General features: G+C 38.6%; 1 protein-coding gene across 1 annotated transcript; it reads right to left on the reverse strand.

Moving 5' to 3' along the window:
* Positions 1-12,118: 12,118 nt before the first annotated feature.
* Positions 12,119-14,332, reverse strand: LOC143596881 (uncharacterized). The gene is made up of 3 exons (XM_077075542.1): positions 13,826-14,332; positions 12,855-13,301; positions 12,119-12,493 (listed from the first exon to the last, which is right to left on the reverse strand). The coding sequence occupies exons 1-3, from the start codon at positions 14,330-14,332 to the stop codon at positions 12,119-12,121; spliced, it is 1,329 nt and encodes a 442-aa protein (XP_076931657.1).
* Positions 14,333-27,426: the final 13,094 nt, after the last annotated feature.

Below are 27,426 nucleotides of genomic sequence, written 5' to 3' on the forward strand. Positions count from 1 at the left end.
TCTATATATATGTTTATTGTTATTTTGTAGCATAAAGGTCATGAATGTGAGTTACAAAATCATCTTTTTGCTACGTGTAATGAAAATATTATGATTAAACTTTTCATCCTAGTGATCTTTTTCGGTTGTTCGATCTCCAAATTAAGAATCAGCGAACCAAAGGAATATCATTCAAGACTTCAAGTTTAGAACATTGATGGTCTTATATAGTAGCTATATAGTATGAGCCTATGCCTATGCAGTCAATCAAAATTGCTTAAGGATTCAAAAACATTTGAAATTTCGAATTTGTGACAACTTTTAACATGCTTCTTCAAAGGTGAATTAATGCCACTCTTTACATATTGCGCATCAATGTTTTTGTAGAATTAGATTTTTCTTTATCAAGATAACATAAATACGGGTCACTACTCACTAGACTCCAATATCCAAAAGTATATATAGGGGGTGTTTGTGATTTGTTTATTTTCACCAACTTAAATTAACTTATTAATTTTTTAAAAACTTAACCAGTTGTTTAGGAATACTAATATTGTGATAGAATAAATTAATAAGTCACAATGTTGTAACTTATTAGCTTTTGAGAAAAATTATAATTAAGGAGGTAAAATAAAGAATCCCAAAACACCCCTATATAATACAACTAAATTGAAACAAGCACAATGATAAAGATAATAAGCTTTAAAGTTTAAACTAATTAGATTTTTATATATATATATAAATTTATATATACATATATATATATATATATATATATATATATACAGGGTTATCCTAAAAACAAGTAGTTTCCTAGGAAGACTAGGAATAAATCATAACCATTGGATCATGTTAATCAATGGTTGAGATTTAAAATTATCAAAAACCGTCATAGTTTCCTAAACTCTTTTACCATTATAACCGACATAGTTTCCTAGATTTGTTCGTTCACCATATGTTGTAATGCCACATGTCAAAAATCTATTGGTTCTCATCATTTCTAGAAAACTCTTTCTTTTTATTTGAACCATTATATATATATATATATATATATATATATATATATAGGCTAAGGTAAAGCCTCACCACATCATCAGTGCCTAAGATAAGGTGGAGCCTCACCATTATTGCATAGATTGTATTTCACATGAAACATAAGAAAAAAAAAAGTGTAGGACAACACTAGAACTTATTCATTGCCATTTTCCCATTTAACTTGATCGCAAGACATGTCATGCTAAGCTTTTGCAAACTTGGTTCATATGGTATTTTATGTCGGCGTTTTTGGTGCTTATTGGTGCACAAGAAGATCATGCGTTAAGTTGTGAGTGGCAGGGGCGGATTTATGAACACCTCCGGGGTGCCCCTAAACTTTCTTGGCAATGTGCAAAACTAGTGCAACTTTTCTTTTCTTCGTTTTATGTATCAGATACCTCTAAGAAAATATCATGATCCTCCTAGTTTTGGAATTAACTGGATCGAGCAACACCAACAATATTAATAATTTTGCATTGACTCACCACAACTTAATCAATATCATTAAAAACGATGAACCACACAAAATACAATACCCTCACATCTTTATTTATAATGGAGAAATTATAATTCCCCCCCCCCCCTCCGTGTAATATGAAAGGGTTACCCATGAACCATTGATTCTTAAATTGCGCGTATTAAATCATCGGAGTTTCCTGGTGGGCTCAGATTGCCCCATACCGTTAGTTGACCCTCGGTTAACCAGCTGACGACATGGGTATTTTGGTCATTCCATTTTAATAATAATAGTAGTAGTAGTAGTAGTGATAGTAGATGAAGACGACCAAAACAACATAACCAACAGCAACATCATCAACAACAACAATAGTATGATTATCTTCATCATCATCATCAACAATAAAATATGGGAACATCATCCTCATTCCATATTCATCTTTATCTTCATCATCATCATCATCATCATCATCATCCTCATCTTCAGATTCATCATCCTCATCCTAATCCTTTCCACCCCCGAAAGATTAAATACAACCTCCTTTATAATCCTTGAAGTTCCCGTAATCTTATCTCCCAAGAAAACCAATTCACCATTTTCTTATTCATAAATCTAGACAATTTCCTGGTAACCATCCTTTTTATTGTTATAATCATTAAACCAACAATTTTATAAACCAACCTGGATCTCACCACTTCCACCCATCTCCGCCACCACCAACTTTATTCCCTTAATCATCACCGTCCACCACCTATGACACTAATTCCAATGCACCCAACGCCGCAATTCCGACAAATTTATTAGGTTCCGGTGACTAGTGTCAATCTAATCTGGCGTGAACATCAACTTCAAGATCCTATAGTTTAGGAGAATTATTGATTGAGACTTGCACAATTATTACCCATATACCAAATACCATACGACCACTCCGACAACAAAAACGTTTTCCGGTGAAGGGTTTCTGGCGAGCTGATCTGATTCGTTGTCGTCTTTGGTGTCTCTGTCGTCGTCGGGGTAGACGGTGTCTCCGTAATCTTATCTCCCAAGAAAACCAATTCACCATTTCCTTATTCATAAATCTAGACCATTTCCTAGTGACCATCCTTTTTATTGTTATAAACGTTAAACCAACAGTTTTATAAACCAACCTGGATCTCACCACTTCCACCTATCTCCGCCACCACCAACTTTATTCTCTTAATCATCACCGTCCACCACCTATAACACTAATTCCAATGCACCCAACGCCGCAATTCCGACAAGTTTATTTGGTTCCAGTGACTAGTGTCATTCTAATCCGGCGTGAACATCAACTTCAAGATCCTATAGTTTAGGAGAATTATTGATTGAGACTTGCACAATTATTACCCATATACCAAATACCATACGACCACTCTAACAACAAAAACGTTTTCCGGTGAAGGGCTTCTAGCGAGCTAATATGATTCGTTGTCGTCTTTGATGTCTCCGTCATCGTCAGGGTAGACGGTGGTGACATGAGTTCCTGTGGTTCGTTTGGTTTGGTGGAAACGTCGGAGGTTGAATGTTGGGACTAAAGGTATGATCAAGGAAGATTAGAATCTTCTCAACCTCCTCAGAAATATGCTAAGTATGGAACTCGAGCAAACCAGACACTTCGAGCAAGGTATTTACTTATTCAAGAAATGTATCTTATGCGAGTAATGTTATCTTCAAGACTTCTCTAAAGTGTCAAGCTTAAAGCAAGCCACACTTCTTCGAGCAAAGTTGTTCTTCAATCGAGCACAATTTGTGTCAGAGTAAACACTTGACATATCCAAGCTTAAGCCAGGTTTACAAGTAATTTGGTGGATCGAGAAAAGATTCAATAAGAAAGATCTCAAGCACGCTTGTGAGAAGTTAAATGATTTGTTATAAGGACTTCTACGAGCATAGTTTAATCTCGAGCAAGCTACAGTACCCGAGCATACAGTGTGTTATACTAAGTCTAAGGACAAAGATTGAAGAGATCAATAAGAACTAGTTTGCTCGTGGGATATTTCCGAGAAAAGTTGGGATATATCATGAAGATTGAAGCATGCTTGAAGAATATTTTCTTAGGAAAATATTCTAAGTAAAAGTCTACTCGAAAGGAATGTCTTCGAGCACACTCGAGGATTACAAGGTCTACTTGACAGAGATCATGTTTACTCGAATACCTATTTTGACACTTGTATTTATTTTGAGAATGTTTCGTTATGATTAAGGTTTCTAGAAAGAATGTCAGGTGCCCGTATAAGGGAATATGGGGTCACATTTATGATAACGGCTGATTACACACCTTTTGAGACATACTTATTATTCTCTGTACAGAAGGCAGCCGCACCTAACATTCCACCTGAAACCCTAAAGCATTTCCAATTGTAACTTTCTGAATATTCTAATGGAAATATTTTGAGTGAATCCTATGTTGTTTGTTTTTGTGTTCTTACTATAATTAGCAAAATCCATGTTTTAGTTGATTCCACCGGCTATAATCTTGGGCTCTTTACAACCTTTGTATCTCGTAGTGTTCTTGTTGATTTAGTGTTTACCAGGGTATAGCCCGTGTTACACACGGGTTGAAAAACATGTCAACAAACATAATAAATTTAAACAACAAATTCATGCATAACTAAGTTATTTAATAAGTGTGAACTTAAATTTAATCTTCATATTCCAAATAGTTTAGAAGATCATCAAAAGTTGACTCATAGTTCTCACACTCTAACAACCGTTTAACCTTCTCGCAAACTTCATTTTCCAAATCCAAATGTGCCCTTTGTTTTCTAACATTATCAAGATTCAAGTGAATCAAATCTCTTAAAAGAAACATAGATTCTAATATTGATTTAGGATAGTGCCCGTGTTACACGCGGTAGAACATATTTAAAACATAATATATATGTAACATAATATAAATTTAATCAAATCTAAATGTTGTACTTATAAATAAATGATATATTTCAATATTGTGTCCAAATGATAGTTTTTGAACTAACAATATATTACAAACCTGGGTAATATTTAAAACGAAAGTACGAAATAATTCGTAGTAGTTGTAGAGATTATAATATTGGATTTAAAATTGAAATAAATTGGAAGATAAATTTGAATTTCGATTTGTTAACAAAAAAGTCTATAACTTATTTTTGTAAAGTTCATATAAAGGATGAAATTATAGTCAAATCATTATTCATTATCATTATTATAAAATAAAGTCTAAATCATATACCAAAGATGCATACAATTACCGGAAAGTTAATTTGAATTTGTAATTTATATATATATATATACAATATTGTATATTGTTTATAATTACCAAAGAAAATATATATATATATATATATATATATATATATATACAATATTGTATATTGTATATACTGTATATGGTCATTAAGTTATTAACCTTTATAAACACAATTAGATTAAGTTTTTTAAATGTAACAATATAGTCAAAATTTAAATGTATATAAAATAATTTAAGTTAGTCAAATAATTATTATTAATATGGACCATTAATTATAAATTAATGGCACTGTGATTTTGGTGGGGGAAATGACAACGAGGATGTACAGATCTCCATTGAAGGGCAGGCGGTTCCGCAGGTAACGAAGTTCAAGTACCTAGGATCATTTGTTCAGAGTGATGGGGAATTAGACAGTGATGTGACCCATCGAGTTCAGGTAGGATGGTGTAGATGGAAAGCAACCACAGGTATATTGTGCGACAAGAGTTTCCTAACTAAACTAAAGGGAAAATTTTATAGGGTTGCAGTTAGACCTGCAATGCTATATGGAACGGATTGCTGGGCCATCAAGAAGGCACAAGTGCGGAAGATGGAGGTAGCATAAATGAGAATGCTACGTTGGATGTGTAGGCACACAAGGTTAGAGTGAATAAGAAACGTTGTGTTTCGGGAGAGATTAGGAGTGGCGAACATAGCAGACAAGATAAGAGAGTGGAGATTGAGATGGTTTGGACATGTGAAGTGAAGACAGACGACGAATCCTGTTAGATCCGTAGATAAAATTACTATAGAAGGGAGGAAGGGTAGAGGACGACCTAAATTGACGTGGGATGAGAGGATTAAACATGATTTGATAGACTTAAACCTTTCCGAGGACATGTTTGAAGATAGGAACTCTTGGAGAAATAGAATTAAGGTTAAGGATTTTTAGGAAGAAAGGAATTCCTTAGGACTTCTATTTACCTTATTTTGGCCACATTATTATTATTATTATTATTATTATTATTATTATTATTATTATTATTATTAGTATCATTCTTCCCATATATATAATATTAGTATATTCTTTCCATATATTATTATTATTAATATTATTATTATTATTATTATTATTATTATTATTATTATTATTATTATTATTATTATTATTATTATTGTTATTACTGTTGTACTTGGATTTCCTTTGTATTGTTTTATATATATGTACTTTAGAGTTGAGGGTCTCTCTGGAAGCCACCTCTTTATCCCTTTGGATAGAGGTACGGTGTGCCTACATCCCATCCTCCCAGACCCTACCTATAGCTTTGCTGTTGGTGGGACTTTACTGGGTATGATTGATTGATTGATTGAATGGTTAATCATATACCAAAAATATTTAGAATTACCATATTCAAAACATTAACCTCCACTGACCTTAAATATGTAAGGTGAAATTTGAGTGCGTGATCAATTTTATAACTATCCATTACATATATTTATTTATGTAAGATACAATATAAATAGAAACGATAATAAAATTTTGAAATTAGAATATAAATAGTAATCAAACAGTTTTGTAAATTATCAAAATATTATCAAAATAAGGTAATATAACTTATCTTTGAAAATTTTAGTCAACTTATTATTTAAATTATTGATCATTAATTCTAAAATTAAGTTATTTAAATGTAACAATATAGTCAAAATTTGAATGTATATAAAAAAATATATTTTAGTCAAATCATTATTATTATTATGGATCATTAATTATAAATTAATGGTTAATCATATACCAAAATTGTTTAGAATTATCATATTCAAAGCATTGACCTATATTGACATTAAATATGTAAGGTCAAATTTGAGAGCGTGATAAATTTTATAACTATCCATTATATATACTTATATATGGTGATCAAATTTATAAAGATAATAAATTTTTTAAATTAGAATATAAATAGAAATCAAATAGTTTTGTAAATTATAAAAATACAGTAATATAAGTTATGTTTTAAAATTTAGTCAAAATTTAAATCTATATAAAATAATATATTGTAGTCAAATCATTATTAATATGGACCATTATTTATAAGGAAAGTCAATATTCAATATTGATGTTAATTAAATTGTGATTGGGATAATTAAAGTATTTAAATTACCGTATTCATGTTAATTCAGTTATTTAGACAAATAAGGAAAGTGAAGAAACACGGATCTAATCCCCACTAATGGGTCCTAGATCCAATCAGTCAACATGGTAGGATACGGTTAGCTGCCGATACGATATGAACATAGTTCCCTAAAGTCCAATGACGTAAACCTGCAAAACAGACACCGTGAGCTCGTTACGAGAAGGACAAGAGGGGGAGTCTGTAACACCCTGGCTAAAGCGGAATACGCCCGAGTGTGACGTACAGATTGCTCAAAACACATGTGACACTATTAAGTGACAATATTATCATTAATTCATTCAAATCCCAAGTACACAAGTTTATCAAATGAACAAATACAAAGAGAAAGAAACAAAACAACCGTCTTCTTGTTTATTATTTAAATAACCTAACTTCTAGTGACTTCATCTGTTTCATCTTCTAATAAAGGTACCTGTAGCACATATATATAAAATAATGTCAACTAAATGAATAGTTGGTGAGTTCACACAAGTTTTGATATACGTACATAGTAATCATACAATTCCATGAACAAGTGTAAATGAGCAAGTAATGTCCTTTCCAACTGGGATTGTGCACCAACGTACTCAGATAAGCGCAAGTATGGTCCTTTCCAGTTGGGATTGTGCACCAACATACTAGGATAATGAGGCCCTTTTCCACTCATAACAACAAATGTCTTGAGTGCAAAGGGGGGCGTATGATCATACTATATTGAAGTAATCCATGTGCAAGTAATTTTGAGCAAGTAACAAGTAAACACAAAAGTCCATGTAGCTAATTGTAGTTTGTAAATAATAAATAAATGAAATTGTAATTTGGATAGGATATATATAATACCCCCAAAAGTAGTAAAAGAGTAAAAAGGGGTTGTGAGAAACTCACCTTGATGTTGAAGACAAACTTGAAATAAAACCGAAAGTACGTAAATGAAATCGAAGCAATTGAACATCACGACTAGAATTAAAAAGGAAATACAAAATTTAAAGACTAACTATTGGGATTATAAAACTTAAATAATATTAGTTTTGGGAATGAGGCATTAATTTTAATATACATATTTCATTAACCTATGGCCCATGGGGACTTGGGGATTTGTAATGAGTTTAACAAAAATGAATAAAGTTTATATAAATCATTTGATGCTTATTGGTTGAAGAAAGATTTGTAAATAAATAATTATAACTTATTAATATAAGATTAATAACAATATTAATAACAATTTATGATTAAACAATTTATGTATATTCTAGTAACATAATCAATTAATTTACTAATTAATTAACTTAAATGTTTTACATGAAATTCTTTTAAAGAAATTATAAATATTAGTTTATGTTGAAATAAAATAAACAACAATTAGTTTACTAAATTATTAATTTAAAGATATGAAGTATACTATATCTATTGTAAAATATTTAAACAAAAGAAATTTTTATAAATCATTATATATAAAAGAAAGTATATAAGTTTATGATGATCAACAAATCAAAAGATTTAGATAAATATATATTCATGCTTGTTCTTGCACAATAACTAGGTTTGATCCAAGATTTAGAAAAAAATCAAAGTGTTTATTTTGGATATCCATGATCATAATGATTCTTAAGACCAAAATATAAAATTTTTATGATAAAAGTAACATGATCATGAAGAACAAATTATGAACATTCAACATTAAATCAAAAAAATATATATATAAAATGAATGGAATCATAAAACTTACTTGTTAGTGCTTTCAATCTTAAAAAAAATAGTGGATTGAGGTGTGAAAATAATGGAGGATTTGTCCTCCTTTTATTGTGAAGATATGAAGTAGCTATGTCTTATGGGATTTATGAAAATTAATCATATTTAATATAATTAAAAACAAAAATTAAAATGGTTTTAAAGGTTTTCAAAGTGTTTTAACCCTTTTAGTAAATTTTATTTAATTAAAAAATTAATTGCTTTATTTTTATTAGTTAATTAAAAAAGAATAACATATGAAAAGTATGGTTATAATAATGATCCAAGATTTATTCTAATGATTTGCATGAGAAAAGTTCATGAATAAATTATCTTTAAATGAGTATGCAATACTACAAGGATGGTAAAAAGTATATTTGCATAGAAATAATCACATAAAATACATATAACGAAAATTGAGATTAATTAATAATATTATTAAAGTATATGAATTTAGCAAGAACAAAAAACGAAAATTTTAAAACGGGTCGAGTTTTCGGGTTTGAAAAGTAACGAATGTTACAGGACCGCGCCGCCGTCGAAGAAGATGGCTGTATACCTGGACCATTTTACTACTGGGAATTTCCGATTTCCCGTGACCAAATTCGTGCAATCGGTCCTGACGGCATATGGGATTCATTTATCCCAGATTCATCCGTTTGGGATGCTAAGAATTCGACATTTCGAGTTTTGCTGTCAAGCGCACAACTACGATCCTTCTGTTGGCATGTTTGCCGTACTATACAAGATGACTTACCGTGAAGGCTGGTACGGTTTTGCCACCACCGGCAAAGGATCTATTGGTTTTGAATGGTTTCGCTGCATTCATGGGTGGAAGTCAAAATTATTCTGGATCCGGGAAGATGTTATCCCGTTTACAATGACTCACCAGAAGCTGCAGGATAAACAACTGGCAGTCCTTGCTTCCGAATACGAAGGTCGTGCCTGGTTTCTTACTCTGACCAAGACTCCGACACCCATGCGTCCTATCCACGAAGGGGCGATGCTGCATGCCAAGATGAGTCGTTTGTGGCCATTCTCCACCTTGGAACATTATTATGAGAATTCCGATGGGAGTAAGTTTTTACTTGTAATATTCCGAGTTCTCAGTTTACTTTCTTTTACGTTCTTCGATTGCAGGTGAAGGTACGATCCTCTCCACTCTTGTGGATAAGATGGGAGGCATGATAGTGCGCCGCCCCATTACCCCGCATGATGTACCATTTTTGGAGCGCTCGCAGAGCAACTTCCTTTTCTCCACTACCCTCACTCCGGAGCCTATTGTCTCCGAGGCGATGTACGCACAAGGTGAGGAGTTTGTTAAAAAATGTGAAGGTATTCTTCAACCTCGACCTATAACTGTCATTGCTTCGAGCGGAGTGATAGTACTTCTTTCATCCAGTGAGGAGTCGTCACTATGTGAAGAAGGATTATCAAGTGGTGCTATTAATCCTTCACATTCGACTGTAGGTTTCACTTGCAAGCAAGATTTGAAGGCCACCACCGATTCATCAACAGGTGAGGAAGGTGGTCCTCAATCCGTTGAGGACGAACCTCAGGTTACGGAAGCGGGTTTTTCAAAAGCTGCTGGAAAGCAGAAAGCACAGCCTTCCGATGCTGTCCCTGCCAAGAAGAAGAAGAAGGAGGAGGAGGAGGCTAAGGTTCTGGACTTGGGTGCTCGCCTCCGAGAGCTTTCCGCCCAAGACGTTTCCAAGAGCAAGTTTCGAGCCCTTATTATATTTGGACTTGTCGCTTATTGATAGCTTAAAAATTTTTATGTTGGAAATTTTCAGGTCTCAAGAGTTCAGCTGCTACAAAACTTCCGACTCCACCAACCTCACCATTAAACACTGTTCAAGATCTGATCAATTTATCAGACACTTCTCCTATCAAGGAGAAAGAGGTTGGTGGGTTCGAGCATCTCCCCACCTCTCCACCCCATCACGAGTATTCCTTCCTGAATCAAGGTGGGGTTAGTGTGTTCAAATATGGGGGGCAGGCCTCCTCATCTCAAGTGGAGGAAGATACTGCTCCGCATAATCCTCGGTGGTCGCTACGCCGGAATTCAATATTAAGCGATGCGGATGTTTGTCATGAATATCTTCAGGAGAGTCTTCCTCCTGCCGAGAGGGAACGACAACGTCGCCGCATCCGCCAAGAGCTTTTAGATTCCAACTCTTATCAATGGCAAACACTGTTTCTATAAATCAAGAAATACGACTTGATTGGTTGGCTTTGAATGAAGAGTTGGACGAAACTGCGCTGAAGTTGCTTGACGCCAAAAAAGAAGCTCTTAAGGCGTTGACTGAAGCTCAGGACAGTCATCGGGCCATGGAGGCGGAGAGAACCGGACGCCTTATCGCTGAAGAAGCCAAGGCTGTTCTTCAGAAATAGCTGGATGAACAAGTGGAGCTGATAAAGACCCTTCAGGCTGACTCAGCGGCCGAGGACAAGCGTTTATCCGACCTTAATGCCAAGAATCGGGACCAAGCTCTGGAATGTGTTGGTCATAAGATGGATCTCATCCGGGCTGAGGTGGATAAGAAGTGGCTTCTAACGATAGCGATTCCCAAGGTATCAAGTCTTTTTATTAACATAATCAATTCGGATGTGTATGTGTGCACACATGTTTATTTGACTTAACAGGTTATCACGGACGTTTGGAACAGTGACGATCTTGGGAATTGTGTTGCGGTGCTCCTTCGTGCTTCCGAGCAAGCAGGCCGACAAATGGGCTTTGAGGAGGGATATAAGTTTGGTTCTGAGGGCCGGGTTCCGGAGGAGTACGTCCTGACCGGAAAGAACACTGCTGCTATCCTTATTGAGAAAACCAAGGATTTTGATACTCTGAAGTTTTCTCTTTCCGACCATATATCGGAGCTCGCGGATAAGGAGGATGCCATAGAACAACTAAAGGAGCTATTAGAACTTGATGAGGAAGAGGAAGAAGAAGAGGAAGCCAAAAATACTGCGGAAGACGAAAATGTCGCCCCGTAGATGTATATATGCTTTTCTTTGTAAATTTGTCTTCTTTTGTAATCTCTTTTGATCAATAATAAGAAGTCTTGTTTTCTCCGCTGCACTATGTCTTATGTACTATAATATAAGTGTTTGTCCGGAACTTCGTTTTTGTCAATAAAAGATTACAACTCATCAAAATAACATGGAACTAACTCGACATTTTTCATACATTGGTCATAAGCCTTCTTACAATAAGGGAAATTGCATAACTTGCTAGTCTATGTGGGCACGTAGGCCAAAATAAAATAGTAAATAAAACTGCTATATATAGCATTTCTTTAACTGTGCTATGTTCCAAGTTCGAGTAATTTCAGTCCCGTCCAAAATTTCCAACTTGTAGGCACCTTTAGATAACACTTGTTTAATTTTATAAGGTCCTTCCCAAGTTGGGGCCAAGTTGCCCGGATGTTCCTGACCAGAAGCCTCGTTAGTGCGGAAAACAATGTCTCCCGCATCAAATCCACATGTCTGGACCCGCGAGTTGTAATACTTCTGAAGCTATGGCTTGTAATTGTGCTCGCGAATCGACGCTAATTCTCTTCTTTCCTCAAGTAAATCGAGATTCATCCTGAGTTCGTGATCATTATTATCAATTAACAGAACCCTCGCAGTTGGAATCCCAATTTCTATCGGGATCATGGGTTCGGTGCCATAGGTTAGACTAAACGGCGTCTCCGAGTTGCTAGAGTTCTTTTGGTTGTTAAAAGCCCAGAGTACATGGGGCAATTCGTCAACCCAACCCGTCCGTTTAGTCCCCAACCTTGCTTTGATCCCTTCTTTAATAGTTCGGTTGGTCCTTTCAACCTGACCATTTGCTTGCGGGTGAGCTACAGATGTGAAGACTTGGGTGACTTGGAGTTCTTTCAACCATTCCTGTAGTCCCCTATCAGCAAATTGGGTCCCATTGTCACTTACCAATTCTTGCGGGAGACCAAACCGGCAAATGATGAATTCCCAAAGGAATTTTTTCACGCTCGAAGCCGTTATTGATGCAACCGGTTTAGCTTCCACCCACTTGGTGAAGTAATCAATGGCCACTATCAAGAATTTGACTCGTCCCAGGGCTTCTGGGAAAGGTCCCATAATATCAATGACCCATTTTTGGAACAGCCAGGCAAATGTTACTGGAATCAGTTCATTTTTTGGACGTAGGGTGTTGGGGGCATGTCGTTGGCATGAATCACACTTTCTGATTTCTAGTACAGCGTCTACGTGCATGCCGGGCCAATAGTACCCTGCGTTCATGATCTTTGCAACTGTCATTCTTAGTCCCCGCGTGTAAACCGCAAATGCCTTCGTGAATTTCTTGAATTAGGTAATTTGCGTCTTCTACGTCCACACAACGTAATAGCGGACCAAGAAATGATCTCCGGTATAAGATACCATCAGTCAACTGGTAATTCAGAGCTTTGTGCTTAATCTTTTGACCCTCAGCCTCTCCCGCTGGAAGTGCTCCGGAAGATAAGTAGGCTTTAATGGGTGTCATCCAAGATTCAACGCCAGTTTGAATTACCAGGACTTGGTTGTGTGGAACGGATGGATGGTCTAGAACTTCTACACGAATGTCTTTAGCTAAATGCTCAAAATTCGTTGAAGCTAGCTTGCTAAGGGCGTCCGCTGATTTGTTCTCGCTCCTCTTAATGTGAACAACATTCAAAGAGGAAAATTGGCGGATCAAGACCTTTGCTTATGACAAATAAGAAGCCATGACATCATTTTTTGCTTCATATGTTCCATTTATTTGTCCCGCAATTAGCATGGAATCCACCCGTGCTTCTAAATGTTATACCCCATGCTTTTTTGCTATTCGCAGGCCTGCCAGGAAGGCTTCATATTCTACCTCATTGTTGGTACTTTTGAAGTCCAACTTGATGGCGTATGTAAATTCATGCCCCTCAGGGTTGAATAGCCTTAAGCCTGCACCTGACCCTTCGCTGCTTGAAGCTCCGTCCGTGAACAATGACCAAACTTGCCCTTGTTCCGGAGGTACTTGGGGTTGTTGTTCAATTAAACATTCTTGTTCTTTGTGTTGCGGGACTTTCGTGACGAAGTCCGCCAGCACTTGCCCTTTGATTGCCGGTCTTGGTTTATATTCTATCGAATGTTCACCCAGTTCAATAGCCCACTTTGCCAATCGCCCGGACAGTTCGGGCTTACTTAACACGTTCTTGAGTTTGTATCCGGTTAACACATTGATGGGGTGACCCTGGAAATATCTGCGGAGCCGTCTGGCGGCATAAACCATGCCAAAACCAACTTTTCCAACATCGAGTATCTTGTTTCCGGGCCCGATAGTGTTCTACTGACGTAATAGATTGGAGTTTGAATATTTTTCCTATCTGTCAATAGGACAGCCTCCACGGCAATTTCGGATGCCGAAAAATATAATGTTAATGGTTCACCCGCGTGAAGAGCAGTTAACGTAGGTAATTCCATTAAAAACTTATTGACCTCTTGGAATGCTTGTTTAGCTTCCGGAGTCCATCTGAACTGTGCCTTTTTGAGGCATTTCCTCAATGTTGAGATGAACGGGTAAGATTTAGCATCATGGTTTGCCAGGAACCTATTTAATGCTACTAATCTGCCGTTAAGTGTTTGAACTTGCTTGAGGGATGCTGGAGATGGCATACGAGCTGTCGCTTGAACCTTATCTGGGTTAGCTTTGAAACCTGTGCCTGTAACGATTGCCCCAAGGAACTTTCCTTCCTCCATCCCGAAGGAACACTTTGCTGGGTTGAGTTTCATGTTGATGCTTCTTAACGTTTCAAAAGTTTCCTCTATGTCTCTTAACATTTGGTCTTCTTCGATGATTTTTATCACTAAATCATCCATACAAACTTCGAGATTTCGACTTATCTGACCTTTGAAGGCCTGATCCATCATTCGTTGGTATGTGGCCGCCGCATTTTTAACCTTTAAGGCATCATTCTGTAACAGAATGTTCCTTGGTCAGTGAGGAACTTTGTCTTGTCCTCGTCACCGGCTGCCATATGAATCTGGTGATACCCTTTGTAGGCATCGAGGAAATACTTGAATTTCAATGGGGCCACATCATCTACCTTCAAGTCGATCTCCGAAAGTGGGTAACAATCTTTCGGACATGCTTTGTTTAGATCTTTATAATCTATACACATCCTCCACGTTCCGTTGCTTTTTGGAACAATCACTGTTTTGGCCACACATGTTTGGTACTTGATTTCTCGTATAATCCCAGCGTGAAGAAGATCTTGTACCTGTTCATTCATGGCATTCGTTTGTTCCGGGCCCATCTTTCGCTTATTTTGCACAATTGGGGTGATTTATGGATTCACCTTTAACTTGTGTTCTGAAATGCTCCGTGGGACACCAGTCATGTTCGCGGATTGCCATGCGAAAATGTCAATGTTCTTGGTCAATAATTGCTTCAAAACGGTTCGGATGATTTCAGAAATGGCTGGACCAATTACTACGGTTTGATCGGGGAATTTCTTGTTAAGAATCCATTTCTCTGGTTCAGTCCTTTGATTTTGCTTTGAAACTTTACTTGGTCTCGAAATTTCGGTCGTGAAGCAATGTCGATTGACATGAATTATTGCTACACCAGTGCAGGTCGGGACCCCTACTACTCACGTGAGCTGTGAACGGATGAGCATTGAAATCACCAATTGCCTCTCGTCCGAGAATGATATCATGCTTGGAGGTTGCTGGTAGAACTAAAAATTCGACCTCCTCAGTTCTTGAGTGAACCCCGTCACCAAGTGTGACCGGGAATGTAATGACACCACGCGGGTGCATTATTTCTCCACCAAACCCAGAAACGGGTGCATGAATAGGTCGTAATCTTTCTTTATCATCTTCCTCAAGCTGTTCGAAGCACTGTTCGTACATAATGTCGGATGTACTACAAGTGTCGAAGAACACATACTGCAACCGATAGTGTCTGAAAAGAGCAGTGATTATCATAGGATTCTTATTGAACGGTCCTCCTCTGATACGTGGAAAAATGTCTGGCTCATTTTTCCACTCCTCATCCGCAAGCTCTTTCCTCTTACACCTGATCTGTTGACCTCTCTAGATCATGTGAACGTTCAGATCCTTGATTTGCCTTTTGGTCGGGCCTTGGTTATCCTTTGCGGAAGGTTTTCCAGGCCCTGGACGTACACCTTTGACCAATTGATCTAACTTCCCGTTCTTTACAGCTACTTTTATTTTATTCCTTAGGGCCACACACTCGTTTGTATTGTGCCCTATATCGTTGTGGTATGTGCAGTGTTTTTTATTGTCAAGGAATGATTTCCTCCGTAACGGTTGAGGTTTGCGGAAGGTCAGATTTTCAGTTGTGATGATTTCTGAAGGAGTTTTTGACAACTGAGTCCAATTGCTGTTGGAAGATCGTGCTGGAAAGTTACGCTTGTTCTTGTTTCCAATCAATGATCTTGCATCGAATGGTTTGGGCGTTTCTGCACTTGGCTGAAGTCTTGACCATATTGGACCTTTAGCTTGTCTGTTTGGTCTCGAGGTCTGGAATTTGACCCTTGGCAACTGTTTCTGGCTACTGGACCCTAGTGTTTTTCGGTTCTTGCAAACAACTTAGTTGCTGTCATGATTTCGTCCCAGGATTCGGGCATTCCGTCTTTTCCTGTTAGTGTGCGGATTAAGGCATCACTATGGACGTTCTTGCGGAATGCTCCCCTCAGCATATCTTCACTAACCCCTCCAATGTTAAGGCTCTCGTTATTAAACGAATAATGAAGTCCTCAATGGATTCATTATTTTGCCTTTCAACATCCAGTATTTCCAAAGGGTTGCGTGTATGCTTTCTTTGTTGGCTGAAGTGTTGAGAGAATTTTGCTACGAAATCTTTCCAACTTTTGATCTGTCCACAAGGTAATTTCTCAAACCACTCCCGTGCTACCCCGGTGAATGTTAGTGCAAACATGTGGCACTAATATGGAAGAGTCAAACCACTCACTCCTCCAACTGCTTCAAACCTTAACAGATGATCACTAGGATCAGTCATTCCATTATATGTTCCAACAGATGTAGGAATCTTTGCATTAATCGGGAATAGAGCTGTCGCGATGCTTGAAATAAATTTTGATTTTTCTGCGAAAGATTCCGGGCGATATGGTTTGGAAAAGTCATACTCAGCATTACTGTGATACTCCGCATGGCGGACAGCTGGTCACGGATAGGTATTCCTTCCGTATGAAGGGAGACGACTATCCCCGCTGTAGTAACTACCTTCCGGATGATAAGTTGAGCCGTATCCGTCCAGTTCATCCTCATAAGATGGTACCCGCATATCTATGCGAGGACGAGGACGTAACCTTCAGATATCACTTGCATTCTGTTCTGGTGGTTGACTATATTGGATGTGGCTTCCCCTTATGGGAGGAGAGATAGATCTCCTAGGAGGCTCATTGTACGTCAGGGTATGGCCATGAAAACACTCATTTCGGACCCGAAGTTCATACTCTGCTTTCAAACTGTCTTGTTGAACAAGAAGCCATTCGTCCGGAGACAAAAATCCTTCGGCTCTGAAGCTATGACGGTGAGCTCTTCTTTGGTTAGAATCACCGGAATCTTCTTCCAAACCTAACTCCGATTGAGTTTGGTGGATTTCTCTTGTAATTCGTTCTAGATTCCTCAAATTAGAGACTCCTGGAGCTGTGACAAGACCCAAGTCAGTAATTGGTGTAACAACATTTTCGGTGTCTACCGGACTAACACTTTCTTGTTGACCCAACAATCCCCGAGCCGTCGAACCTCCCATGAAAAAATTTCCCGGGTTGACGGTGTCGGTTCTTGCAGCCGGAGTCAAAGTTTGAGCAAACACAAACGTTGCTCCATCACGTGTTTCAAGGTTGGGACCACGTGAAGATTGTGCTAGATTCTCCATCGGCCCTTTAGGTAACTGATTCACATCGTAAAGAGGACGAAAATTTTTTTTTACTGTTCTAACAAAGACACGGATGGCGCCAATGAGGAAACACGGATCTACTCCCCACTAACGGGTTCTAGATCCAATGAGTCAACAGGGTAGAATACGGTTAGCTGCCGATACGATATGAACATAGTTCCCCAAAGTCCAATGACGTAAACCTGCAAAACAGACAACGTAAGCTTGTTACGGGAAGGACAAGAGGGGGAGTCTTCCCGTAACCACCCTCCGGCATGAGAATAAGTACTGTTCTGTAGAAGATAAGCACTTAAGCAAATGGAGAAAGTACAGTGGGAGTGAATGAAAAGCTCATGATGATCGAGAAGGTATTTATAGCTGAAGGGTGTGGGGAAGTGATTGGGCCAGCTGTCCCTTTAGAAGTTGACATTTACCTGAAATTATAAAGTAGAATATTAATGTTTATGTTATGGAACATTTGATATTTAATTTATAACTGAAAAATTTAAATGTCTTACCGGAAAATACAAATAATGATAATAACCATGGTATCTCCGTTTTTTATTAAGAAACTATAATCAAATTTTCCGTAAATCAATCGGGTAAATTACCTGAAATAATAATGTTTTGTTATAACATTGATATTATGAAATATTAGAATTGTAATTTATAACCGGATAATTTAAATGTGTCTTACCGGAAAAACAAAATAATGATACTGAATATGGATGAAGCTGATTTATATTTAGAACTTAGAAGAAAAACTTGTGTAACAAAAAAACAGGAAAAATATTAAACTTCAAATAAATATAAAACACCCATTGTTATAGATATAACACATACACGGAAAACTTACCGGAATAACGTAAATACGTAGAAATATTAGCTTTATCGCCGTTTTTGATTTAGAACCTTAACAATGAAAATAAAGATAAAAATGTTAGATCTACAATAACCGGAAGAAAATATGATGTTGCAGGATAAAGATATAACCTTGCCGGAAAATCATATAACATTGTTGGCCATTAAAGTATAATATATAACCTTACCCGAAAACGATTAATCTCGATCTACATTACCGGAATATAGAGGATGGTGGAGTTAGTAATTAAGCCGAGAGAGAGAGATTACAATGATTAAAATGATGGTGGAAAATTCTAAGGTTTAAATAGTGTGTGAGATTAAAAATTCGCAGCATAATAGAGACTCTTTGAATGGAAATTTGGTGAGTTGGAAGCCTAGGTGGATAGCCTAGTAGAATGATATGTGGAAAATTGTATTGATTTAATAGATTAGTAAGATGTACGAGTTATAGTACGGTCCTGACAAATGGTATTAGAGCTTGAGTAAGCTCGGTAAAGACTGTTTTGTTGCGGTGATGTGCGAAAATATATATAAATATATATATAAATAAAACACAAGTCGCAACTAAGCTTTAAAAACCAAACAATCTATCCTAGTTCACACAAACGGCAAGTGTACCGGTCGCGTATAGCACATATGAGGAAAGTCCGGATATCGAACACGAAGACACATGAAAACGTTTATAATCACTAAACTCTAACCAAGACTCACCAAAATATTTAATTGAACTTTTTTAGATTTTATTTAACTACTTAACTTAACTAAATGAAAACTTTTGACAAAACTTCGGAAACTTTGACTGCAGTGATAAAAACATCTACCTAGGTAAGAATCATATTGAAGGAGATGACAAGAAAATGGATTGAAAACTCTCACGACACCGGTTCTAAAGGATGACACAACTAAGGTTCGCTCAAGAAGGTCAGATCACCTCTCGGTCTTACTAACAAACTCTAACTTATCTTAGTTGATTTTAAGAACAAACCGAGAAAACAAATTATTAACGTGTTCTAATGCCGACTCACCTGTCGGTCTCACCGACACACTAGCCTAATGGAAACGAATACTACGCAACCAAGGATAGAGGAACAATTCAACTTAACTTAAACTAGACCAACTAATTGCTCAAACACCCAAACCCGACAAGAACAAAACCCGCTCTCGCGCGATCTTAATTCTAACAAGTAAAAGTAATGAGACGAATTTACTTCTTATCACCTCTCGGTCTCTATGAAGGTGTTTTACAACTGATTTTATCTAATTAATTTACCCACTTATCCCTACGGTTGTACTTCCCGCAAATAAACCCTAAACACAAAGTAAAGAGCCTTAAACATGCAACAACTAATCAAAACCAATTCAATTAATTAAAGCACGAGGATATTAGCTATAATCAAACAAAACACAGCCACTAAACACAATCTAATTTACTGTTAAATCAAACTTTACATTAACAATTAAAGCCATGATCATTAACAATCCATATTACTAGTCAAAACCTAACAATATTCATCAAACCTAGGTAGAACAAACAAGATTAGCTACTCATTAAGTTTGGACAGCCATTAACATTCAAGTAAATCATCATAAATATCAACATAAACATAATCAAACTCATTCAAAATCCAAGAATAACTAAATCAAAGTCAAACAATCAATTACTTGCAAAACAATCCAAAGAAAAAGATCAATTCAACTAGTTAGGGTTCTTGAACAAGAAACAAAGTTTAAAGATGATTACTTAGGGTTATATGGCTGAGTTTAACAATGTATTTGATGCCTAGCAGCTGCACAAGACTCTCCTTGGTGTTCTTCTTCCTCTCCAGCCGTCACAACAGCCACCACAGCCGCCACAAGCTCTTTTTTTCTCTTTCTTTGCTGCTGCCGATCGCAACCTTGTAGGAGTTAGGGTTCTTTTTTAATTCAGGATTTAGGGCTGGATAATGGCAGAAAATTAAGTTAATTAACTTAATATAATATCATGTAAGGCTTCTAACTTGTGGGCTTGGGTCGGGCCTTGAGTTGTAGTTTTAAAACTTGACCAAAAAGACCCCTAGAGTCTTCCAACTTAACTCTTTTTTCACCATCTTTCATAAACCTACAATTAACATGTAAACTTTGTAAATTATTGCACTTAACCCCCAATACTTTCATAAAATAAACAATTAAGCATAAAATCCATGATAAAATCATAAGGAAAGTAAGTGTGTTTTACAACACATCAAACGTCCCCACACTTAATTCTTTTTCGTCCCTGAAAAAGATTTGACTGCAGTTGGATCAGAATCGGAAAATCAAAGTCAAATCAAACATATAGGTTAGATTTTAAAGCTTAGAAAAATGCAAAAACCGCGATCATCGATATTGTTGTCCACCTAAACCCATGCCTTAATCTTTACCGGGACAAATAAGATCCGACAATAATATTACTTAGTGGTTTACAAAATTAAGACCCGCTTATTTTCAGCTTTTACCGAACCAGACCACCCCAACTTGACTTAAACCTCAAAATTAGCAGAATTGAAACTTTGTTGCTCAATATTTATAAATAGTTAAGACGATCAAGGGTATTGTTTATCCACCTAAGCTTAAGCATCAATGTCTACCAAGCAGCCATTAGATACGATTAAGGTTCAATTAATTTATAGATAGTGTTCCCCACAACATGACATACCCCCGTTATCAAGCAATACCCCAAATCCATCACCATAGGTGAGTATGCAAAATTTCATCTGTAGGGTTACATGTAGCGTGTCCCTTGTGGTCCGTTTCTTAATGGTAATGAGACGCGAGCAAGGGGACCCCACATGGCTAACAGCGTGTATGATCAAGTCTGTAGTGTATTTGTACTTTTGTACTTTTGTGATAATGTTTATAGACTTATAAGGGTTTGCTCTTTGGCTTTAGTTTTAAATATCCACAACCCCACTTAGGAATTGTGAATACCCAGATGAATAGATTACATACAGACCCATGGTCTCCGGACCCAAAGCATCCCATCAATACATGATTTAAGGTTATAAAACCATACGCCAATGAGGTGTAAAACACTAAACTAGCAGTTTAAGATTTATATCACAGGCTACACGGCATACTCTAACGTTAAACCTACCCAAGCATCATATGATAACGTATTCAAATTTTTAAAACTCATGATACTTCCACTTTTTTCATACCAAAATTTGAGGCTTGAGTATGGCTCGACCTTTCATTGCTTATTTTCCACGGACAAAACGCTTTACCTACAAAAGATTTCCGTTTAACCGTTTTATCAAATTTTCCATTTCATTTTCAAGGCTGAGCCTACCTACACATCCCAAGTTAAGTGCGTTTTCTTTTATTTATCTCATATTATTACTAGTTTGAAAAACCGATTTCCGATAAATATCATCATCTCCCACTTTAATGCAAAAGAAACTAAAAACAAGGGACATTTTTTTTAAACATAAACAACGTACGAAAACGAAAAACAAGTGAAAGCTTTTAATTTTTTTTCAATTTTTTTTTCTACAACTAAGTAAAAAAAAGTTCCCATCCCCACACTTAGAACGAAATCGTCCTAGATGAGAACAAGGAAAAGAAATAAAATAAAAATAAAACGTAAATCATAAAATTAAAACTTGAAAGAACTGAAATTAAAATAGAGAACGGGTAACTCCCCTGGTTTAGATACAGATTCTTCATCAGCTGTGTATGACTCGAACGAACGACCGTATAGCATTTCATTTGCGGCCGCAACCTCGGGTGAACCAGTTCCAAAACGCCATCAGAGCTACCATGCGCATAATAATACCTGTAACAACTCAAACTCGCTCGCTTGTAGCGGCGTACAAAACAGAAAACAAAAACATAAGAACATATTTTTGTGTTTTTGATTTTTTAATAATTTTCTTTTTATAAATATAAATAAGAATAAAACAAATAAAAACAGATAATAAAGAGAATCATAATACAAACTCTACAACTTGGGCTGTCTCCCGAGTGAAGCATCCATCACGCCTATTCCTCGGTGAATGAGTCAAGGTAGAACACCTCGACTGTCTGATCAGTTATCGGCTCTCCTATGTAGTGCTTCAATCTATGGCCGTTCACCTTAAACTTCCCGCTTCGATCTTGTATCTCAATCGTGCCATACGGGAAAACCTCAGTGACCGTGAACGGTCCCGACCATCGGGAGTTCAACTTTCCCGGGAATAACCTCAACCGTGTGTTATACAGTAAAACCTTATCCCCACACTTGAACTGCTTATTACCCTTCAATTTCCTGTCATGCAGTTCCTTTGTATGCTTCTTATACCGAAATGATTGTGCATATGCGTGATACTGGAGTTCCTCTAATTCGTGTAATTGATGGAAACGATTACCCTCTGCGGCGGGTAAATCAAGATTAACCCTTTGAAGGGCCCATGAAGCGCGGTGTTCCAATTCAACAGGAAGATGACAGGCCTTCCCATAAATCATCCGAAATGGTGTGGAACCAGTCGGAGTCTTGTAGGCTGTACGGAAGGCCCACAGAGCGTCAACTAATTTGTCGGACCAATCCCGACGATTTGAACCAACCGTTTTCTCGAGAATACGTTTGATTCCCCGATTACTCACTTCTACTTGCCCACTAGTCTGTGGGTGGTAGGCGGTCGCAAGCCGATGGGTGACCCCATAACGCTTCAACGCCTTATCCATCTGCGAGTTGCAGAAGTGAGTACCTCGATCACTGATCAAGGCTTTCGGAACTCCAAAACGAGCAAATAGACTTTTTAGAAAACAGACTACCACTCGGGCATCATTGGTGGGTAGAGCTTTGGCCTCAACCCACTTAGACACGTAATCGACGGCCATGAGTATGTATTTGTTTCCACGCGAAGATGGAAACGGTCCCATGAAATCAATACCCCTAATATCAAAAACCTGGGGCTTTTTGTTTCGCGAAGAAATGTTCCAACACGCTGGCAACGATCACAACTCTTAACGAACAGATGAGCATCCTTAAAGATAGACGGCCAGTAAAAACCAGAATCAAAGACTTTCTTTGCCGTAGAACTCACACCGTGGTGACCTCCAGTCGGTCCCACATGACAATGGCTCAAAATTTGCCATCCTTCCTTGACATCTACACACCTTCTAATAAGCTAATCAGCACCAATGCGGAAAAGATATGGATCGTCCCAAAGGTAAAATTTGATGTCAGCAAAGAATTTCTTCTTTTGCTGGTAAGGCATCTTTGGGAGGTATCCGTCAGCGAGATAGTTCGCGAAATCAGCAAAGCATGGAAAACCTTCCTCTTGTGTAGTAACAAACATCAGACTCTCCGTCGGAAAACGATCATTGATCCTAACTCCCGAATCTCATAAATCAACTTCCTCTAGACGTGAAAGATGATCAGCCGCCACATTCTCGGCCCCCTTTTTATCACGGATCTCTATATCGAACTCTTGAAGCAACAGGATCCATCGGATAAGACGAGGCTTAGCATCCTGCTTGCTGAAAAGATATCCAATAGCGGCATGATCCGTATAAACAATCGTTTTGGACAAAACCAGATAGGACCTAAATTTGTCGAAAGCGAACACCACAGCTAAAAGGTCTTTTTCGGCGGTGGTATAGCTTTCCTGTGCGCCATTTAAGGTCCGGCTCGCATAGTAGATCGGATGGAAATGTTTATCCTTCCGTTGTCCAAGAACCGCTCCGAATGCGAAGTCGCTTGCGTCACACATCAACTCGAATGGTAACGACCAGTCGGGAGCAACCATGATTGGGGCGTTAACGAGTTTGTCTTTTAGAAGATCAAACGCCTCGATACACTGCTCAGAAAAAACAAATGGTGCATCCTTCTCCAAAAGTTTGGTCATGGGTCTCGCGATTTTCGATAAATCTTTGATGAACCGGCGGTAGAACCCGGCATGACCTAGAAAGCTACGAATTGATCTCACAGAATTAGGCTGGGGAAGATTAGAAATGGTCTGGACCTTTGCACGGTCAACCTCTATCCCCGCACTTGAGATTCGATGACCTAGAACAATGCCCTCGCGAACCATGAAATGACATTTATCCCAGTTAAAGACTAGGTTGGTGTCAACGCAGCGGGACATCATCCTCTCGAGATTTGATAAACAATGATCGAAGGAACTCCCCAATACGGAAATATCGTCCATGAACACCTCCATGGAGTCCTCAATCATATTATGGAAAATGGCCACCATACACCTCTGGAATGTGGCCGGAGCGTTACAAAGTCTGAACGGCATACGTTTGTAAGCAAACGTTCCGTAAGGGCAGGTGAAAGTGGTTTTCTCCTTGTCGTCGGGAGCTATCGGAACCTGGAAGTACCCGGTGAAACCATCTAGGAAGCAGTAGTACTGCTGACCTGCTAAACACTCTAACATCTGATCAATGAATGGGAGAGGAAAGTGGTCTTTCCTGGTGGCATCATTCAGTCGGCGATAGTCGATGCAGACTCGCCATCCCGTCACAGTCCTCGTGGGAATAAGCTCGTTCCTCTTTTTGGTGACGACAGTCATGCCACCCTTTTTAGGAACCACTTGGACTGGACTCACCCAAGCACTATCAGAAATGGGGAAAATGATCCCCGCATCAAGGAGTTTAATGATCTCCTTCTTTACGACCTCTTGCATTTTCGGATTAAGCCACCGTTGCGGCTGGACGACAGTTTTGAAATTTTCCTCCATGAGGATATTATGAGTGCAAAACGACGGGTTGAAACCCTTGATGTCGATAATCTTCCAAGCAATAGCCTCCTTGTGCTCTCGTAGCACCCTCAACAACTTCTCCTTCTCGACCTCGGTCAACGCAGATGCAATGATAACCGGAAGCTTCCTCTCTTCATCTAAAAATGCGTACTCAAGATGGGAAGGTAAATCCTTAAGCTCTAAGGAAAGAAGAGGACTCTCGACCGAAGGTCGGTCCGTCGGATCGTCTCGTACGATCTCAGCAGACACGCCAGATTCAGGGGTATGCGACTCGGTGTCGTCATTTAAGGACTGATTGGTTACGACAACCATTTCAATCTCTAGAATCTCCATATCGAGAATCTGGGTGTCGGAGGCAGATCCTCCACAAATTTCGCTAAGAAACTCCCCAACATGCTCCATGATGGTATCAATGAAGTATAAGGAGTCATCAGCAGACTTGGGGTGTTTCAGAGACTGTCGAACGTCAAAGGTGACGTTCTCATTCCCAAATCTTAAGATTAATTTACCCTCGTAGACATCGATCAATGCCTGTGCAGTGGCAAGGAATGGTCGGCCCAAGATGAGTGGGACACTATCGTCATCGTTCATGTCCAGGATGACAAAGTCCACCGAGAAGATGAACTTGTCGACACGAACAAGCATGTTCGCCTAGACCCAACTTACGATACACGGAATACGGCATGAGATTAATACTGGCACCAAGATCTTCCAGCGCATGGACGACCGTATTATCACTCAAGATGCAGGGAATTGTGAAACTCCCAGGATCGGACATCTTTTCTCGTAACTTTCTCTGCAAGACTACAGAGCAACCAGCACTCAGAGGAATGGAAGAGACTTCGGCTAACTTCTCTTTGTTCGAAAGAATATCCTTAAGAAACTTTGCGTATTTGGGCATTTGCGTAAGTGCCTCAAGGAAAGGAATATTAAGATGAAGTTGCTTCAGAAGATCAAGAAATTTGGAGTTCTGCTCCTCGTCTCTATCCCTACGGACTCTCCCGGGATATGGGAGTCTAGGTTTGTAGACTCTCGGTGGTGTGCTGGGTAATGGTTGGTTCTCGGCCTGTGCTGAACTTCCGGGGTTGTGCCTCTGATGCACTTTGGCCGATGGAGACTCCAACTGAATCTCCTCGTCTACCTGCTCCTCTACATCTACCGCAAGATCGTTAACGACTCCTCTCGTCGCCTCTTGAATCATGGGCTCGCTACGTGCCCCTGCACCGCTCCTTGTCGTCACAGCCTTCGCGAACGCCTTCGGATTTTGTTCAGTGTTACTTGGAAGTGTACCTGGTGACCTCTCATTTAGACAACTTGCTATCTCTCCTATCTGACGCTCAAGATTTTGAATTGACGCTCCTTGATTTCTCATGAATGACTCGTGCTCCCGGAATTTCTCTTGAGTTTCTTTGTGACGGGAGTCCTCTCGAGTAATGAGTTGCGACAGCATCTGTGTCTGCTATGCAATCATCTCCTCTAACGTGGGCTTCTTCTCCCCACTACTCGTTCCCTCACCGGAATCCTGGAATAGGCTCTGACGTTGCTGGAAGCCGGACTGATTTCCGTTCTTCCAGTTGGAATTTTGGTTACCTCTCCACCCTGAATTATAAGAATTGAAAGAATGTTGATTTCGGTTTGGATTATTAACGAAGTCGACTTCCTCCTCCTGGAAACCTACGGGGAACTGAATAGTATCATGTCCCCCTCTACAGATCTCGCATAACTTACTTTTCACCTGCAAGTCCTTCACGATCTTTGCTAACGCTTCAACTTGTGCCGCAAGTGCGGTGCTCGTGTCTACCGAATGCATTCCGCGTGATAGGGAATCGATGGTTTTGGTACTCTTAACTGGTGGTCGCTGGTATCCACTCATGGCTAAACCGTTAATCAAGGCAATGCACTCATCCGTATCCTTCGTTGTCAATAGGTTACCTCCTGCAGCTGTGTCGAGCATACTCTGAGTTGCGTACGTCACTCCGTTGTAGAACTTCTCAACAACCACCCAGTCTTGTAGGCCGTGGTTTGGACGTAACGCAAGTAGATTTTTGAACCTTTCCCATGCCTCGTAGAAGCTCTCGGTTTCCTCCATCTGGAAAGAATGAATTTGGTTACGCAAACGAGCGGCCTTAGCCGGAGGATCGTATTTTTCAAGAAATTGGGTCTGCATGGCAGCCCAAGTAGCAATGGATCCCTGTGGGAGGGACTCAAGCCACAGACTCGCATGATCAACTAGTGAGAATGGAAAGATTTGGAGTTTGATGGCGTCTTCGGATACGCCGACAAGATGAAACGTGTCGCAAATTCGTGTGATGTGAGTGATATGAGCATGTGGGTTCTCATGGAGTAACCCGTGAAAT

The sequence above is a fragment of the Bidens hawaiensis genome, unplaced genomic scaffold (genome assembly GCF_021521415.1).
Source record: "Bidens hawaiensis isolate Kalapana, Puna unplaced genomic scaffold, B.hawaiensis_p1.1 tig00047344_1, whole genome shotgun sequence".
Lineage (NCBI taxonomy): Eukaryota > Viridiplantae > Streptophyta > Magnoliopsida > Asterales > Asteraceae > Bidens > Bidens hawaiensis.